The sequence below is a fragment of the Vicugna pacos genome, chromosome 28, assembly GCF_048564905.1.
Source record: "Vicugna pacos chromosome 28, VicPac4, whole genome shotgun sequence".
Taxonomy (NCBI): Eukaryota; Metazoa; Chordata; class Mammalia; order Artiodactyla; family Camelidae; genus Vicugna; species Vicugna pacos.
In genome coordinates this window covers 5,409,848-5,427,653 of record NC_133014.1, presented here as the reverse complement: position 1 = coordinate 5,427,653, position 17,806 = coordinate 5,409,848, and the positions used below count along the sequence as shown (strand labels likewise).

The window sequence follows — 17,806 nt, the reverse complement described above, 5'->3', positions numbered from 1 at the left end:
GTGTTTTTTTAAGTCAACACTGTAGTTAGTTTTCATCTCGAGAAGTTTGATTTTGGTTTTTTTTTAATCTCTTTCATTTTTCTACTCAACGTGCTTGATATGGAACCTTGAATACATGGAACATGATAGTAATAACTATTTTAATTTTTCCATCCCTTCTGTCATCTGTGTCACTTATGGGTCAGTTTTGATAGGACTGACTTTTTTCCTCCTTATTATTAGTTACATTATGCTGCCTTTTCGCACGCCTAGTAATTTTTGATTGGATGCTAGCTATTGTAGATTTTACCACGTTGGGTGCTGGATTTATTTATTAATTTTTTATTACTAAAAATATTTTTGAGCTTTGTTCTTCCACAAGGCTAGTTGATCCTTTTGGGTCATGCTTTTAAGCTTTGCTAGGCAGGATCAGAACAAGGTTTATTCTAGGCCTAATTTGCTCTGTCTACTGAGTCACGTCTCTTCTGGGTTCTCCACCTGATGCCCCTGATGGGTGAGGCTGTCCGTTCCGACTGTCGAGAGCAGCCGCTGTTCCCAGAGTGTGGGTGTGTGTGCTCCAGGTGTTGTTCACGCCAGTCCTTTTGGCAATTCTTGCTCTGGCCTTCGACAGTTTTCTTACACGCTTATGCTAATTGATTCCCAGCTGCAAGCGTGAGAGGGACTCCCTGTAGACTTCCAAAGCTCGCTCCCTGTCTGTGCAGCTCTGACCTCTTTGGTACTTTGCCCTGCAGTCTCCTGGATTACCTGGACCTGTAGCTCCATCTCCTCAACTCGAGAGAGAGGGCGAGGGGCTTCGCCATCGTCTCCTCCCTGCAGTGTCATGGCCTAGAGTCTCTCTCTAGACAGTAATTTGGGAAAAACCATTGCCCCTGCACCCTCTTTGTTTCCCGTCTTTCTGGCATTTCTGTCCTCTATGTTCCCTGATGTTCAATGCCTTGAACGTTGTTGTTTTATATACTTTGTCCATTTTTTAGTTATTCACTTGGGAGGGTAACTTCTGGTTATTCCGTCTTTTAACTGAAGCAGAGTATCTGAGCTGAATATCTCTCCTGTTACCTTATCCCCAATTTTTAGCTGGATAGAAAGGATGAGAGAGGTTAAATGACCTGCCGAAGGCACACAAGTAGTGAGTGATGCACTCGATTTGAATCTGAATCTTTCATCAGACTCCCAAGATAATTCTCTTAATCATAAGGCTGTTAACACTCTCATGTGTAACACGAATTGACATGCTTCATCACTGATGCCTTTCTGTTTAGACAGTGCATGAAGAAACACTGAGAGAAATGACTTTCCCTTTCTCCCTTTTAAAGACAAATGTGAGGAACGTGAAGAACAAGTAATTTTAGTTTCATCTGCACATGAAGTTGATGTCCGTTCATGTCCTCTTATCCCAAGTGAAAACAAAGGCGCTATAATTTGGTATAAAAATGACAGCAAGACAGTGGTGTCTACGGAAAGAGACTCCAGGGTCCATCAGCACAAAGATAAACTTTGGTTTGTTCCTGCTAAGGTGGAGGATTCAGGACATTACTACTGTGCAGTAAGGTAAGAGAGGGATTCATATGTTACCAACCTGTGTCCTGTGGACCTGCCGTGGCTAAGGACAGAAAAATCTTCTAATAAACCTCTTTTAATTTATTTTAGAAATTCAACTTACTGCCTCAAAATTAAAATAGCTGCAAAGTTTGTCCAGCACGAGCCTGCCCTGTGTTACAGCGCACAAGCTGTGTTCACACAGAAACTGCTGGTTCCTGGAGATGGGCAGCTTGTCTGTCCTTACTTGGATTTTTTAAAAGATGAAAGCAATGCGTTACCCGAAGTCCAGTGGTATAAGGTAATTTTATATTAAATACGGCGTTTTACTTCTCCAGCAAATAAAAATACTTCTCTGCACGGACAATAGGGTAAACTTTTTCATCTGGCATACTGTTTGCTTTTGAGTGGTGAAACTTAATAGGATGTTTTCAAAAAAAGTTTAAAGACGGTATTCATTTAATCTGCAGCTTAACTAAAAATCTTGCTTTCTGTTACTTTTGGTTAATAAGATATAGTTGAGAAAAGCACAGTAGGCATAAAAGATGTTCAAAGATAAGGGTGGTCATAGATTTAGAGGTTTTAAGAGACAGCTGTTTATTGTGTATGATTTTGTGATTTATTACAAAAGTTAAGCGGTCCTTAGGTAACTTAGTGGTTTCTGTAATTGCCTGAAACGTGATTGGCCAGCGCTACATCATGTTTTAGTATTTTTGCTTTACCTGATTTGTTGAAGCTTACATGAGGAATCACCTTATAGCGTTTAAAAAGTACAGAAGAAATAATGTCGGTGAACGACGGAAGTACAGCGTTACTAAGAAACAGTGTGTTATTAGCATTCTTTCCTCAAATGTGTTTTTCTTGCAAAATAAATTTGTTTTCAGTTGTCTTCAAAGTGCAAGGCTCGTAGGCAGAAAAATGTAACATCCTGGGAATATAATGATGACTTTGCAAGCAACACAATATTAAAACTTGCATGTAAGGAACTTCTCTATTCATGTATATATGAATATAAATATGAATGATTGCTTTTCAATCCTTGTTTCTTCTTCTTCTGTCTAGGACTGCCAACCTCTACTTCTTGACAGCGTAAACTTTGCTGGGGTAACTAATAAACTCATCATGACGAATGTGACGGCAGCGCATAAGGGACACTACACCTGCCGTGCCTCCTACATGCACTTGGGAAAGCAGTATCATGTCACCCGCGTTATAGAACTGATTACCCTAGGTGAGTCAGAGCTCCAGGCCTAGGAGTTTAAATCCAAGGAGGCTCAGAGACTCAGCATTCTAATACATCACTGTCCATGGAGGGACTTAATCCAAGAGAAGCTTTGTCACTTGCCAGGGGTCACATGGCTCTGGTTTAGTTTTGGTTGCTGCATACCATGTCTGTGTCTTTCCTTCCTGTCTCAGATTCAGTGCTGGTGAAACAGTTGGGATGAGCTCCGTTTTCCAGCTGAGCTAGGAGGCTTGCTCCTTGGTGTGGCGGGGAGCTCGGGGGCTCCTCTGGCTGGTACATGAGGAAGGACAGTTCTGAGATCCCTCACTTGGGGAGCTGCAGTGTCTGGCAGTCACTGGCGTGGCGGATGGATGCTAATGGACTTTGGAAGAAGTTCTACTCTTGTTCGCTCTCTGTTAGCCCAGTGACTCAACCTATCTAAGCCTGTTTCCTTCTCTGTAAGATGGTGATACAACCTTCCAGGGTTGTTGGGGAGGTGAGAAGTCAACTGTGCTTGGCTTGTGGTCACATGCCTGGTGCCAAACGGATGAGAAATACATCGGTGCATGGTGATTATTCTTGTTAATTTTCCTGAGGCTTCTATTAACCATGTTGCATATTAAAAACTACTCTACAACAAAGGAAAACAAAATGCACTCCTGCAGATTACATGAGGATGGGCAGAATGCTCAACCTTTCTGTCGCTTCCAGGATTTTCTCATATAAGAACAGAGTTATTCTAACTAGGACCTTGGGAGTTAAAGGTGTCTCCCTCTGTTAGTACTTATTCTGCGGAAACAGGCATAAATAGGGGCTATTCCAGGTAAACCCAGAATATAATCACTTTAGAGACAGCTGCATTTTCTCAGTTCTACACTAATTAATTTTTTTCCAAGGTTAATTTTATTGAATCAAAATCAGTTCCTTGCATATGTCCTACAAGCATCGGTGACTCATAATCTTCAACAATCCTTGGGTCACAACCATCCTGAGTTCTTGGCAGCCCCTCTGTGTTCATGGTGTAGCTCTGATTGGCTTTCCCTACAAATCTATGGAGGTTTTTCCTGCCCATTTGGTTCCTGCTACAACCAGACCGGAAGACAGAATTTTAGGGAAAACGGGGCAGCACAGAATTTTAAAGACAGGTCAAATAGGTTTTAAATCCTCTCCGCCATTGTTCTCTGATCCCTTATGTGGAAATAATATACTTCATCAGGGGTGAGGTTATATTTTGTTTTCTTCTAAAGGTGGATTCAGGAGTATTCGCTGGGCTTCTGCTGTGCCCCAGGCACTGTTCTAGGTACACAGCAGGGAACAAAAGAGGCAGTACCCTGCCCTGACAAAGCTAATAGTTGTTTTCTTATTTGGACTGTAGTGGCGAGCATCCTGGACATTCAGGTTGGTAGTTTCTCAGGCTCGGCTCCAGATCAACCCTGGAAGCCAGGGGTTCTTGTAGATAAAAGTCAGATTCATTTTCTAGGAGCTCCTTAATATATTTTTCTGCTCATTTTAATAAATTATGCCAAGTTGTTTGGCATGTTTCAATAACAGTGTGACTTTCACTTTTGGGTCATTGTGAAAATTACTAAATGCAAGCCGGTGTCATGCTGGTGGCCTTCTGGTGACTGAAGCGCCACCCAGGGGTGTCCCTTTCCATGAAGACTCGTTTTTTTCTGATTTGCATGAAGAGAGGCACTTGTCTGGAGGTCCAGGGCCTGGTGATGTGTGTGTGTGTGTGTGTGTGTGTGTGTTTTACAGCACCAAACACTGTGGGTTCAGAGGGGCCCAGGTGTTAGGGGTTTTGCTGTGGCTCTGTGTCAGCCTCCCACCTTCACCTCTCGCCTTCTGTCTCCTGCTGTACGGGCTTTGGTCACTGGAGGGGACATCAGGAGAGGCCATGCAGTATATTGTGGCATCTTTTGGCAAGTGTTGTCATCACTTGAGGCTGAGGTAAGCCCTGTGCATGTTTTTCTTTCAGTGAAAAACAAGATCATGAGACCTGAGATTGTGAGTCCAGTTAATGAGACGATGGAGGTGAACTTGGGTAAGTGGGCTCCCATCAGGATAAATGGTTCTCACAGACACTGTGCAGAGTGTAGACTGGTACAGTCTTGCTTGGGAGAGGGGGGGTTTGGCTTTTAAAACACAGATCTCTTTAACTCAGTTCTTCCAGATCTTCATTCAGGGTAATATTTCAGGATGTGTGCATTGTTGATGTGCAGGAACAGTGACTGATATATTGATCACAATAATGAAAAATTGGAAACTAGTTCTGTTCAGCAATGGGGAAGGTGTTCATCATGGTATGTCTGTATTATGCATGACTAGGCAGTCATGAAACAGCCTGTTTTGGAAGTCTAGTCACGTGAGCCCAAATTCCTAATGCACAATAATTAGACAATAACACCCCATTTAAAAATTGCATATGTGCACAGAGAAGGTACAGAGTGAGACACATAAAGTTATTAATAGCGATTCTCTCTCAGAGGTGGATGTAAGGCAATTTATCTTTTACTTTGTGCTTTCCTATAATTAAAACTTTTCATTCAACAGTCATTTGTTAACCTAGATCGATAGATCAAAGTCCATTCATGTTGTGCTGAAAAGTACGTTGCTTTGCAGGATCCCAGCTCCAGCTGGTCTGCAATGTCACCGGCCGGTTGAGTGACTTTGTCTACTGGAAGTGGAACGGGTCAGCAGTTCCCGAAAACGACCCAGTGCTGGTGGAAGACTTTAGACTGTAAGTATGCTAAGAGCCAGTCATGCCATTGGGACGATTTTGTATTAAGTTCCGTGTCATACTTTATATCACCATTGTGATTTGATCTAAAGCAAAGATGAGTTGGGAGTTGATGGGTCCTTAACTCTTTGTTGCCTATTTTGGGTCTTGCTCAGCTGAGCAGGATTCATAAGCTCTTGTACATTGAAGGTAAATATACATGTCATCAGGGTGCAAATTCCAGACCACTCTGAAAGCTTTCTCTTAAATTCAGTTAAAAACGTTGCAGCATTCCAGTGAAGGAGTTGTCCTGAATTCTCCTTCACGTCCTTCCATTTTCAGAGTAGTCTAGGAAAGACTCATGATTTGTGGCCAAGAATCAGGCACTCCCCTGCTCAAGTCTCTGACAGCTCCCTGCGCCCCGTCTCAGGATGAACTCCTGACTCCATGTCACCTGCAAACCCTTTGATATCTGCCCCGATTTGATCTTGTTTCATATATTCTCTGTGCCCCCGTGGAGACCAGAACCCATATGTTCACGTTTTTCTTCTTGGAAACTGTAACTTTAATTTGATTTCTCTGCTGCTCAGTCTTGTATGGTCCTGGGGCCGTGCGGTATCGGATCAGTGTTGCTCACAACCTGATTATTAGACCTGTGCTCAGGGCTGGGGATGATTTCTGCTACAGTTTATGCAACAAGGAGATAAAGCTTGGACGCGTGCCTCATCTGAAACTGATGCGATTTTCGTTACGTAATTTCGTTTTCTCTCTTTTGAACAGAGTGGAGAACCCTTTAAACAAAAAACGGAGCACAGTCATCGCAGTGCTTAATATTTCAGTAGTGGAAAGTAAATTTTATCTACATCCATTTACCTGTTTAGCCAAGAATACCGATGGCATGACTACAGCGTATATCCAGTTAATACATCCAGGTAGACAACGCGGGCTGTTTACTTGAAATGCCATTTTGTCTCACCAAGATAAGACTCCAGGACTTTGAGCTCTACTGTGCTATTCCCTCTGCCCAGGACACTCTGAGATTCCTCTTAACCTGTGGACCTTCCATTCCTTTTTCACATCTCAGCTCAACTATTTCTTCTAGAAGTCCTTCTGTCCTGCTGCCCAGCCTTAACCCAGCTCTCTGCCCAGACGGACGTGGCTGGGGCCTCCGCTGTGTTCTTCCGTAGCACCGTCTGTCCCTGTCACAGGACACCCTTAGTTTCCTTTACTTGATTGTAAGTTCTGCGATGGTGCAGATAATTGCTAATCATTCTGTTTCCAGACTTACGTCTGGTCCTTCTAGGTACCTAATGAATACTTTTTAGGTACATGAGTACATGATGGATGCACCGGGGAAGCCTAAATACCCACTTTTCAGAGAGGACGTCAGAAGTGACTGGTTTCCATGAACTGTAAAATCAAACACAATATTGAAAGTATCTGTGAAGTATTTTAAGATACTATGTAGTTGAATTAAAATAGGTTATTTATGAGTATGTACATGGAAGAAAAAAGAATCTATGGACAAACTATTAGAATTAGTAAATGAATTTAGCAAGATCACTAATGTGTGTGTATATATATATGTATATATATGGTATTTCTGTGTGTGTCTGTAAATATCGACAACAAATAAATAGAAATTAAATTTAAAAGATAACATTTACAGTAGCATCAAAAAATTGTCAAAGCCTTAGGAGTAACTCTAGCAAAAGCTGTTCAACTTCTCTGTTAGACAAACTAAAAATATGTTACTGAGAGAAGACCTAACAGATGGAGGGGTATACAATATTCATAGGTTGAAAGTCTCAGTATGATAAAGACGTTAGTTCCCCACAAATGAATCTATAGATTCAAAACAATTCCAATCAGAATCTCAGCAGTGTTTGTGCATTTGTGGGTATGTGTCTGTGTGAGTGTGTTGCTGTGGGCATGTTTATTCTGAAAGTCACATGGAAATGTAAAGGGCCAAGAGTTGAGGTGGTCTCGCATTAAAAACAACGAATCTGGAAGATTTACCCTACAGATCCTGTACAAAGCTACAGTAATTAAGACTGTAAATGGGAACCATCCATTGGGCCAGTCAGATATTGATCTGGAAAATGGTATATCTTGATTTCTGCTTCATACCCAGATCGATTACAGGTCGATCAGTGACCTAAATTGGAAAAGTAAATAACAGCTCTTGGTAGATCCAGCATCTTCCCTGGATGCCTCCTTGGTCCCTGACACTTAGAAGGCTCTTTTTTCTTTCTTTTTTCTCCACCTGCCTCCGCACCTACAGCTCCACCTGACTCCTCTGTGGTCACTGGGTGAATAATTAGCATGCGGAGCTGGTAGAATGTGGAAGTCTAGGGTGTTCTTTCTGGCATCCCTAAGCCCTTCTTTCCTTTCCCCGAGTCTTCAACTTTTTCCACTTGACTCTCCTATTCTTAGAGAACTTTTGTCGGCTTTTGAGTGAACTTGACTCCACTCATTTTATAATGGGTGGCTCTATCATATGGTCTTTGGCATTTTTCCTATGTTATTGTGTATTATACTCCTTAGGTGGAAATTTAATGTAGTGCCCCTTAATTTTATACAGTATCCATCCTCAATGGCTTTGCACATAAGTATCCATAAATAAGAGATGATAACAAATGAGTTATGACTGTCTGGGATTTGGGATTACAGGCCAGTCCCAAATACGGTTTCTCATGTTTAATTTGCTCTGCTCAAATTTTAAATTCTTTGGGCTCTAATATTTTTTTCTACCTCTTTTTCTGCTCTAGTCCCTGATTTCCAGAAGCCCACGATTGGTATATGTGTCATGTTGACGCTGGTCATTACATGCTCTGTTTTCATCTATAAAATCTTCAAGATTGACATTGTGCTTTGGTACAGAGATTCTTGCTATGTTTTCCTCCCAAAAAAAGGTACAATTTTGTATTCTGTGCAATATTTTCTTGTTGGGGGTGGGTAGCTAAGAGATACAGAAGATAACTAAGAGGATTTTTACTTGAATTTTAAAATGAGATGTAACATATACAAAAATAATAGAATTATACGTACTTACAGTTTCATAACCAAACAGACCGAACAGTAGTATTTTCTAAGTGACTGCTTGGTGTTCATGCTGCTGCGACACACAGACACTCAGAGCATCTGCTTATAAATCCAGCCATTCAAAAGCTGTGGTTGAGGACCTGTTTGAGGACCTGTGCTGGGTAGGACAGAGGTCACCCCATGGTCTGTCTTCAAATGAAAGAAAGGATTTAGTTTTCATGCATCAGGGAAGTGCACTCTCCTTTGTTTAAACCTTGCAAAGAAAAAGAAACTAGGACAACACTAATACAGAAAAGGCAGAAGGGATAGAATTCAGGGCTGACATATCTGGGGAAGAAGATGAGATCAGAAAGACAAGAACAGCTCCATGTTGAGGGGTAAAGAGTCTTTGCATAGAGGGGGCCCTTGAATCATACAAGAACTTTTTAGTAAAACACAATAATAGAGACTTGTGAGAGATGAACTCTGTAAAAGGTGCTATGCTTTTGGAGTTGTTGCTTCGTACCATTGTACAAAAAATTAAGAATTCATTGTGAAATGCACGTTTGAGATTTTGACTTTACCAAATCTCATTTATTTTCCTTTCGGTTCTAAATATATTGCATTTTTTCCTTCAGCTTCAGATGGAAAGACGTATGACGCGTACATCCTATGTCCAAAGACACCTGAGGAAGGGGCCACCTCTAACTCAGATATTTTTGTGTTTAAAGTCTTGCCTGAGGTCTTAGAAAAACAGTGTGGATACAAGCTGTTCATCTGTGGCAGGGATGACTACGCTGGGGAAAGTATGTATGCAATGGAAGAAAATTAAAAGCCTTGCAAAACGAATTTAATTACTAAAATTGGGTTTCCTCCTTCCGGAAGACCGTGGCATGAGTGTACAGATTTGACAAATTTTAAGAACCTCTTCGGTGGTGTAATGGGATGATTTTCACATGTATTAAATGCAAAGTGTTTACTCTTCTCATATTTTATTGTGGCAAGAATTAGCTAAATTTTATTTTGTTTTGGAAAACTTAACAGCTAGTAGATCCAGTAGTTCCTTTACAGCCAACAGTAACACAGGAGTGGTATGGAGCCAAAGGTTCAACAAGGAAGTTTGTCAAATTCTACTTAACATTATTCTGACTCCTAAATGAAATACTCACCTTTTGTGGGTCAAGTTTTGAGCCCTGCTATAAAATGAGAAACTCTTTCAATCTTAAGTAAGGCAAGTTAAAAAAAAAAAAAGAGCATTCAGAGACAGAGGGGATGGAGTGGGAAGAACCTTGAGGGCTCTTGGTTCTGGAGAGAATGATGATAAATGGGAACTTGCCTTCCCATGTGTGCTTTGTGTTTTTCAGGCATTGTTCAGGTTGTCAATGAAAACATAAAAAAGAGCAGAAGACTGATAGTCATATTGGTGCGAGAAACATCGGGATTCAGCCGGCTGGGGAATTCATCCGAAGAGCAGATAGCCATGTACAATGCCCTCATTCAGGAAGGAATTAAAGTTGTCCTGCTGGAGCTGGAGAAAATCCAAGATTATGAGAAAATGCCAGAATCCATTCAATTCATTAAGCGGAAACACGGGGCCATACGCTGGTCAGGGGACATTAGCGAAGGGTTGCAGTCTACGAACTCGAGGTTCTGGAAAAAAGTCAGGTACCACATGCCAGTCCAGCGGCAGCTGCCTTCATCCAAGCACCAGCTGCTGTCGCCGGCCACTAGGCGGGACTCGAAGGAGAAACGGCCAAGGGAGGTCCACGTGCCTCTCGGGTAGGGGAGAAGCTTGGCCAGAGTCCCTTGGTGACTCCTGTCTTTGGGCATTGCAGGCTGGGCTGGGCCTCGCCGACTTGTACAGTCATACTGCACACCTGTGCAGTCCCTTATCCTGGAGGTCACCTGGAATCGGGTTGTTAAGGGAGCAGGACGTGGTGCCAATAGCAGGCCAGGGCGATTCAGAGCAGAGGACTTGGGAGTCCTTTAAAACAGGAAACAGATGCCCTGTCTGAATGTCTGAACTGCTGAGAAAAGGCACAGGGGCAGCACACAAGAGGAAAGAACCTGCAGGAGATGGCCACCTTCTCTAGATGGCTTTAGGAAGTCACCCGCCGTCTGAGGGCGGGGCTGGGCCCAGTCTGGGGACGGCGGGGGCACCGGCCCTCGAGTGGCTCTCCCGGACACTGCGGCCGGCAGGGTGAGACCCACGCTTCCCAGGGGAAGGAGGAAGCTTTCCTGGAGCGCTTTCCCCCATACCCGCCTCCGCAGCTGGCAGTCAGTTTCCAAAGATGGAATTACATTTCACAGACCTTTTAAAACTCATCTCTGTGGACAAAGGAATTCTCTGGGATTCTAAGGCTTGGTTATAACCTCAGCTTTCTGCTAAAGAGAGAATTTCAAGAGCAGGAATAGAAGAGAATGATCCACGTTTAATGCTGCCCCTCGGGATGAACATCGGTTCCACTTTAGTCTGCATTTTACTTGACGCTTCACTTCTGCGGAAAGATAACTTCCAAGTTACCTCCTCCGTACACCGTCACACACACAGCCCACGGGTCAACCAGCCTTCCCAAGATGCTGCTCTGATCTCCTCTCACTCTGCTCTTGCTGGAGCAGCTCCACGGGCTCCTCCTGGTTCAGGAGCTAAAGCCCACGTTCTTCTCCCACCAGCATTTCCCCATCACCCCACACCCCCAGCCCGCCAGCATAGCCAGCCCCATCTGGGTCCTGCCGTGTGAATCCCCGGGTGGTACCCCCTCAGACCTCCCCCACCTGTTCCTCCATCACTGCCTCCCCTCCTCCCTCCTGTCTCCCTGGTCAGAAATCCTCCCCCGTCTCCTCCAGCTGACCAGAATTTTACTGGAACACAAAAGCTTCTCCAATTCCCTTTCCCCAGGAAACTGCTCGAAGGTCCTGGCTCTCTTTTTCTCAGTCTGATAGTATGCGCTGTTGGCTGTCACTTCCGTTGCCAGCCCGAGCCCTGCTCTCTGCAGGAGAGGCGTGGGTGTGTCCCTTTCCCCAGGCGCTTTCAGAAGTAATTCGCACCCATCACACAGATTTGTATAGTGCTTTATTGTTTTAAAATGTCCACAGCTGATCTTACTTAATTTTCAGAGTCATCCTAATTTTATAGAGAGTGCAAGTGACCTACTTTAAATTTCATCACATTTTTAGTTTCTCTGTCTTGTCTCTCCTTAGCTGGCTTCGAGTGCAGTGTTCTGAATGTTGGATGTCAGGTCAGCACAAGTCTCCTTTCCCCCTGCTCCAGCACTTTGGTGAGAAGAAATGATAGTTTTTGAGGATGGTGGCTGATTCTAGAAATGCTTTTATTTAAGAAACCGAATTCTAAACTTCCGAATCATGGAATTTACAAAAATTAGGTTTTGATTTTATGGAAGACTTTTCTGCTTTCCTATATTCTTTCAATAAGGTAAATATTTCTTAGGAAATTAAAATGAAAGCAGGTTTTTCTTTTGTATGGAAAAATATTTTTTAAAACTTGATGGCAGTCCTCCAGGATCATAGAGAAACCCTGGAAAACCCCAACGGCAAGTTTAAGTGCCGCTTACTGCAGGACACAACACACAGTTTTACATGTTGTACAAACATGGACAGGCCTTCTGTTTTTTAATATTTTTAATTTTTAATATTATGGGGGAAGACAAACTTTTCTTTGGTATTTTCCCCCAAAGCAATCAGAACCAGACAAGAATAGATTTTAGTATTTTGACTCTTCCCTTTCCACCTGTTTCTCCGGGATCCCACCTGACGTCATTGAGGAATAGTGCTGTTTGGGGGCCGTTGTTTTAAGAGAAAGTGCCTCCTCTTCGTTTGGCAGCAAATTCAGACTGTAGCCAGCAGTCTGCGGGGTTGGAGGAGCAGGGCTGTCACATCCCCACCCCCCGAAGGGCCTATGTGATGCTTTAAATATGCAATGTTGCGGATCACCTTTAGCTTCCCACCTATAAAGTCTATTGGCATGTGTGGTGCCAAGAAAGTGAATTCTGAAACTCAGCATTAGTGGCAAAATCGGCCAGAAAGTCAGGAGGGGGCAAAACAACCAAGAATTAACAGTGGCCTTGCACGTGGAGTTTAGGGAGGGCTAAGCAGGGATGTGCGGGCGGAGGAGGAGGTGCCCCGCCAGGAAAGTGGGGCGGGAGGATCCCGGGAGAAGGCACTACACCCCTGGTTCCCTGGGAACTTCCTTTGCTTTATTGTTTTCCCAGGAAAACCTCTTTTAAGTGCTTCCTTTCAGGCTTTCCCTGTTAATTATATTTCACTGCAGTATCCGATGGTAATTTTTTTTTTTTTGGTCAGCCTAAGTGTTTAGGTTTGCAAATGCGCCAAAGTGTTTCATTTCCAGTTGTTAAAACTGACTTAGTGAGATTGATAGCTTCCTTCTTCTGCCTCTGTTTTATTTGCAGTAAAAGGAAGGGTATTGAGCCATTTTTTTCTCAATGACGTTTTTGATAAATTCTATTTGTACTGGGTAATGATGAAGGGTTTTTTTTTTAACTTGTTTGTATAATTCTGCAGCAGATACCAAATAGTTTTATATCGTAAAACACCGGATTCATGTGCAGCACGTGTCCATGGACTGTAATCATTTTCCAATAAAACTGTCAGAACCTGGTACTGAGTGTCCTCCTTCGGGTCCGCTTCTTAGCCAGCCCCCTCCTGGGTTCACCTGCGGATGGAGAGTGAGGGCCCCTTCTGCCGGGGGAGGGGGGCCAGGGCTCCTCAGCCCACCGGTGAGGGGCTAACTGCCTCCAGGAACCTCAGCTGCGCGCCCCGTTTGCTTGCTTCGAAAATGATTAAAATGTGATTCTTCTTATTATTAACCCTTTACTGGTCCAAAAACTGATCAAGGCGACATTTGTATAGACTTTTACATTTTACAAAAGGTTGTATTTATTTTCTCCTTTGACCCAGGAGGTGATCAAAAGCGACAGATTTGGTGTCCGAAATGCCAGCCCTGATGCTCACAGATCAGGGTGCCCTCAGAGCTGGTCAGTGCCCCTTTCTTCCTGCCTCATAGCTGTTCTAACAAGCAGGTGGCTCTCGCCCTGCGGAGAAGGATGCAGGTGGCAGGTCGCCTTGGAGTCCACGCAGCCAAGTAGGAGGACTTCAGAAAATGACAGCTTTGTCTGTCGTAACTTGGTTTTCTCAAGTCACATTGGAATCTGCAAAAAAAAAGAAAAGAAAAAGGAATGGATAGAGCGCAGAAGTGGCAATTGACACCAAGGGAGGAAGAAAAGCAACATAAAAATTAGGACCAACTACAAGACAGGCAGGTTAAGTGGTGGTGGGTGGAGACCAGGAGCCCTGCTCACCTCCCCCCGGCAGCCCAGAGGTTTCCAGGTCACTGAGGGCCCATGACTGTCCCCACTGACCCTCTGCCAGCCCCAGACTTTAAAGGATGTGTCATAGTCTGGAGAAAAAATGGGATTTGTTTAATTCATAACTGAGGGATTTTTCAATAAAAATGAAAAATGCAAGAACTTTGGAAAATTGAGGAGTCAGCTATCCAGAAGACTTACCTACACAGACTATCTCACTGGAAGAATTCAGAGAGATTTTACCATATTTTGGTTATTTTGCCAGTTAATGTTTTTAGCAAACAAAAAAATCAGTGCTAATAGCCATGAAGTCTTTTTTTTTTTTTTTGTCATGAGCATTTTTATTCCTCTTTTTACTGGGTAACTTTTCCCACTGAATAGATTTCTTTTGGGGAGGGTCTCTGGAAGTATTTCTCAATAGAGGTGCCATCTGTGGAAAGAGACCTGAGTTTAAGTGTCTGCCGTGTCACAGGTTTGAAACTCACACACAGCACGTGGCTGTTTTGAACAGCTGTTTTCTCTCCTGTGAAATGGGACTTCCTGTATCTCAAGGTTTTACTACATGGAAAGTCTGTCCAGTATCTGAGTTACAATCTCAAAATATATTTTCTTAATTTTACTTCTTGAACAGTACACATAAAACAACAAATGCATTTATCCAGAATGAAGCTTTTTCAGATTCTGGGGTTTTGGGTGTGGAGGGACAGGAGGGTGTGTCAGCTTCTGAAAATGGTAACAGCGTCTACTTAATCCAGCCTTAGCAAGTCGGGGTCTGACTTGGTGTTTTTGACAGAGTGGGTTTCCCAAACATTAACTGAAGGACTAACTACAAATTGCCAACAGAAAGATCAGAGACTTCCACAAGCTCATTTGTCAGAAGAAAATCTTTTCCCCTTTGAGGCAAGAATTGGCGACTGTGGGGCCACCGAGGAAGTAGCAGGTGGGAAAGAGAATGATCTGGGTGAGGAAGGGGAAAGTCCCCTTTTTTTTATTTTTACTAAAATAAAATGCACAAGTGAATCATGAAGTCAAAAAATAGGGGGAAAAAAACGCAACGTGTAAAAAAATGTACATGGTGAGACACGTGGGAGGGATTTTTGGTTTCTTGTTTTTGTTTTTTGGTGTACTAACATTAATTTTACAACCAAAGAGAGAGAGAGAGAGAGTGTGTGTGTGTGTGTCTGTGTGTTTATTAGTTTTAGGGCAAGGAAGAGCTACAGGAAATAGATGGCAAGATTTAAAACGACTATTAATCTTTTAAACCAAAAGCATCCTTACCTTAACACACAGGCTGAGATTTCTTCCAAGGAAGATTTGGCTCATTCAGTGCATCCTGTATGTTTACCTTAGATCTGGGGCCCAAACCTTAGCATCGCAGCCACTCAAATTTGCAGCTGTCAGACCGGTTGAGCCTGTACACCTGAGTCCAGACTCACAGGAACCTGCTGACTTGTCTTGCTCTGGGCTCCACTGGTGCGAGATTGATTTACTCAGAGTGAAATTCAAGGAAGCTTGTTTTTCTCAGAGTCTTTGACCTGGAAGGGACCCCAGGCATCCTTTAGTTTGTGCTTCTGGGACCAGGATGCGCTGCACTGATACCTGTCCACAGTGGTCCCGGGTTTCCTTTCATTAAACACATCCTGGAATGAGGTTCCCCAGACGCCCTCAGTGAGAGGGTATTGCGTGATCAACAGCCCTGGTGTGAACCCGTTTCTGCTTTTGCCCATGTGGTGAATCCTGCCAGGCTCCTGTTCCTTCTCCCTGCCTCCCTCACCTTACCTCCCTTACCCTGCTCAGCCCAAGACACTCCTGCTTCTCATCTGCCTCAGTAGCTGCGGACACTGGCCGTGTGTTTAAACACTTCACTCTTAGATGACAGTCCACAGTCCTGCCTGCCAGGCTGCACTTAATCACTTCTGAATTCTTGTGTTTCCTAAAACTGGACCCCAAGTCCTCCCTCCAATTCCAAAACATAGGGGAATATTTTTGTTCTCAAGTTTACTTGTGGATTGTTTTAAAAGTGCTAACCACGTGCCTCACATTATATAAGACCCTGAGAAAACTATAAAGTCAAAGAGAAACAATCTCATCAAAGCGAGTCTGGTGGAGAGAAAGTAGTTCAAGGAATGAACTCACATGACAGAGGGTCTTGAACCCCCGACTCAGATATTTGGTCTTTACCGTTAGGAGCTGGTCTGTGGGAGCGCTGGGAGGTTTCTGAATGGAGAACACAGAGGCATAAAGAGTGTCGGCAGACGGGCGGGCACCGTTACACAGACGATTCGGAGGGTGTGAAGGGTCAGAGGGAGGCTGTTGACATATTAATCCCTCTGTGGGTTGATAACGTATTAGGAACATTGTTCTTAAATTAAAAAAAAAAACAAACCCTTTTCATATTATAGAACCAATACCGGTTTGAGAGAACACAGAAATTTCTCAAAAATCCAAGGAAGAAAAAAATCATCCAAAACCTCACAACTTAAAGACAATTATGAATATTTTATTGTCTTTCTATGGATATAATTGGGATCATATAATACATGGAGTTTAATACCCTAACTTTTTTAATGTTGTGAAAGTATTTGCCCACGTTACTAAAGTGTTGATTGTCACACCACGTGGTGTCCCCTGGGTAGGAGGGTGCTAAGGACGGACCCAAGAGCTAGAGAAGCCTTAGGTTCTATTCCGACCCTGTGATGTCCTGATTCTCTGAATTTGATTTCAGATAGGTTGAAACGAAGCATGCGCAAGGTCCTGGGTTCAATCCCCAGTACCTCCTCTAAAATTAAATAAATAAACCTAATTACCTTCCTCCTCCCACCAAAAAAAAAAAAAAGACTCTATTAAATCTTCTAATAGCTTTCAATTTTACCTCGAATCAAACCCAACCTTCTTTCTATCGCCCACAGGCCCCTGCACGGTCCAGCCCCGGCTACTCTGACTTCACTGACCCGACGCTCCCGTGTGTTTGCTGTAGTCTGGTCACACTGGCTTCATTTCTGTTATTTAGAAATTTCCACCCTCTAGACACTTTGTGCCAGCTGCAGGGAGAACTCTGTCCCCAGGTGTCTGTCTGGCGGGCTCCTGGTCACTCCTCAGGCCTCAGCCATGTCATCACTTCTGCAGTGAAGCCCCTCCCGACACCGTCTCTGTCTCTTCACCACATCCTCATGGTTCTCACCAGCCAGAAATCATCTCTTTCAGTGTTCTTATTCAGGGTTTCTTCCCCCTACGTTTCTCGTTCCCTTCAGCCCCTCCACACACTAGACACCAGACTGTGAGCTCTGAGAGGGTCTCTCAGCTTCTCTCCAGCTGTTCCCAGCACTCGGAATGTCGCCTGGCACAGCGGGGACTGGATAGGGTGAATGAATGAACTGATGTGAGGGTCTGAGGACCCAGGAAACTCACCCTCCCGCCACCCCTGCAGCTTCTCCCACCTCCTCAGGTCCACTTCATTCCAGCAACAAAAGCAACCACAGGACTGCGGCTGGGCATCCTCAAGCCTCCCCGAGAGGAAAAACGTGGGAATTTAAGAGCCTTAAAGGTATAAAGATCTTGGTAGGGCCCCACCCCCACCCCCTCCGCAGCCTGACACTGGGATGTGGAGCATTCGACCATGACCTGGGGGCACATTTCTGCTTCATTCTCACTGGGGAAATATCTGCAGGTTATGTTTAGTGGGAAATCATCAGCTGTGTAGCCAGAACAAACACGTGACTCTGCACTGTATGAAATACACATTCGTCTATGAAATCTTTAATAAAAATCATTGCCCCGCCCCTCCTCTGAATGTGCATCACATCCTTGTCCGAAGATCAAACCAATTGAAGGTAAACTCAACCAACCCGAACACAGCAAATGCCTCCGCAGCACACGGAACATTGCTTCACACCTGTTCTCAGGAGGAGGGAATGAATCGGTAGAGAAATTGTTTCAGCTCATATAAAAAAAAAAATTGAAAGG

General features: G+C 43.7%; 1 protein-coding gene across 10 annotated transcripts in view; it reads left to right on the top strand.

Moving 5' to 3' along the window:
- The window catches only part of IL1R1 (interleukin 1 receptor type 1), a 58,681-nt gene extending 45,544 nt beyond the window's left edge, over positions 1 to 13,137 (top strand). For all 10 annotated transcript variants that reach the window (XM_072951243.1, XM_072951247.1, XM_072951242.1 and 7 more), the window contains exons 5-13: positions 1,314 to 1,548; positions 1,648 to 1,837; positions 2,599 to 2,767; positions 4,737 to 4,802; positions 5,381 to 5,498; positions 6,258 to 6,409; positions 8,249 to 8,392; positions 9,140 to 9,307; positions 9,866 to 13,137. In XM_072951243.1, the coding sequence (XP_072807344.1) occupies positions 1,314 to 1,548; positions 1,648 to 1,837; positions 2,599 to 2,767; positions 4,737 to 4,802; positions 5,381 to 5,498; positions 6,258 to 6,409; positions 8,249 to 8,392; positions 9,140 to 9,307; positions 9,866 to 10,284 (1,661 nt within the window). In that variant the 3' untranslated portion in view covers positions 10,285 to 13,137. The remainder of the gene's footprint in view (positions 1 to 1,313; positions 1,549 to 1,647; positions 1,838 to 2,598; positions 2,768 to 4,736; positions 4,803 to 5,380; positions 5,499 to 6,257; positions 6,410 to 8,248; positions 8,393 to 9,139; positions 9,308 to 9,865) is intronic.
- The last annotated feature ends 4,669 nt before the right edge of the window (positions 13,138 to 17,806 follow it).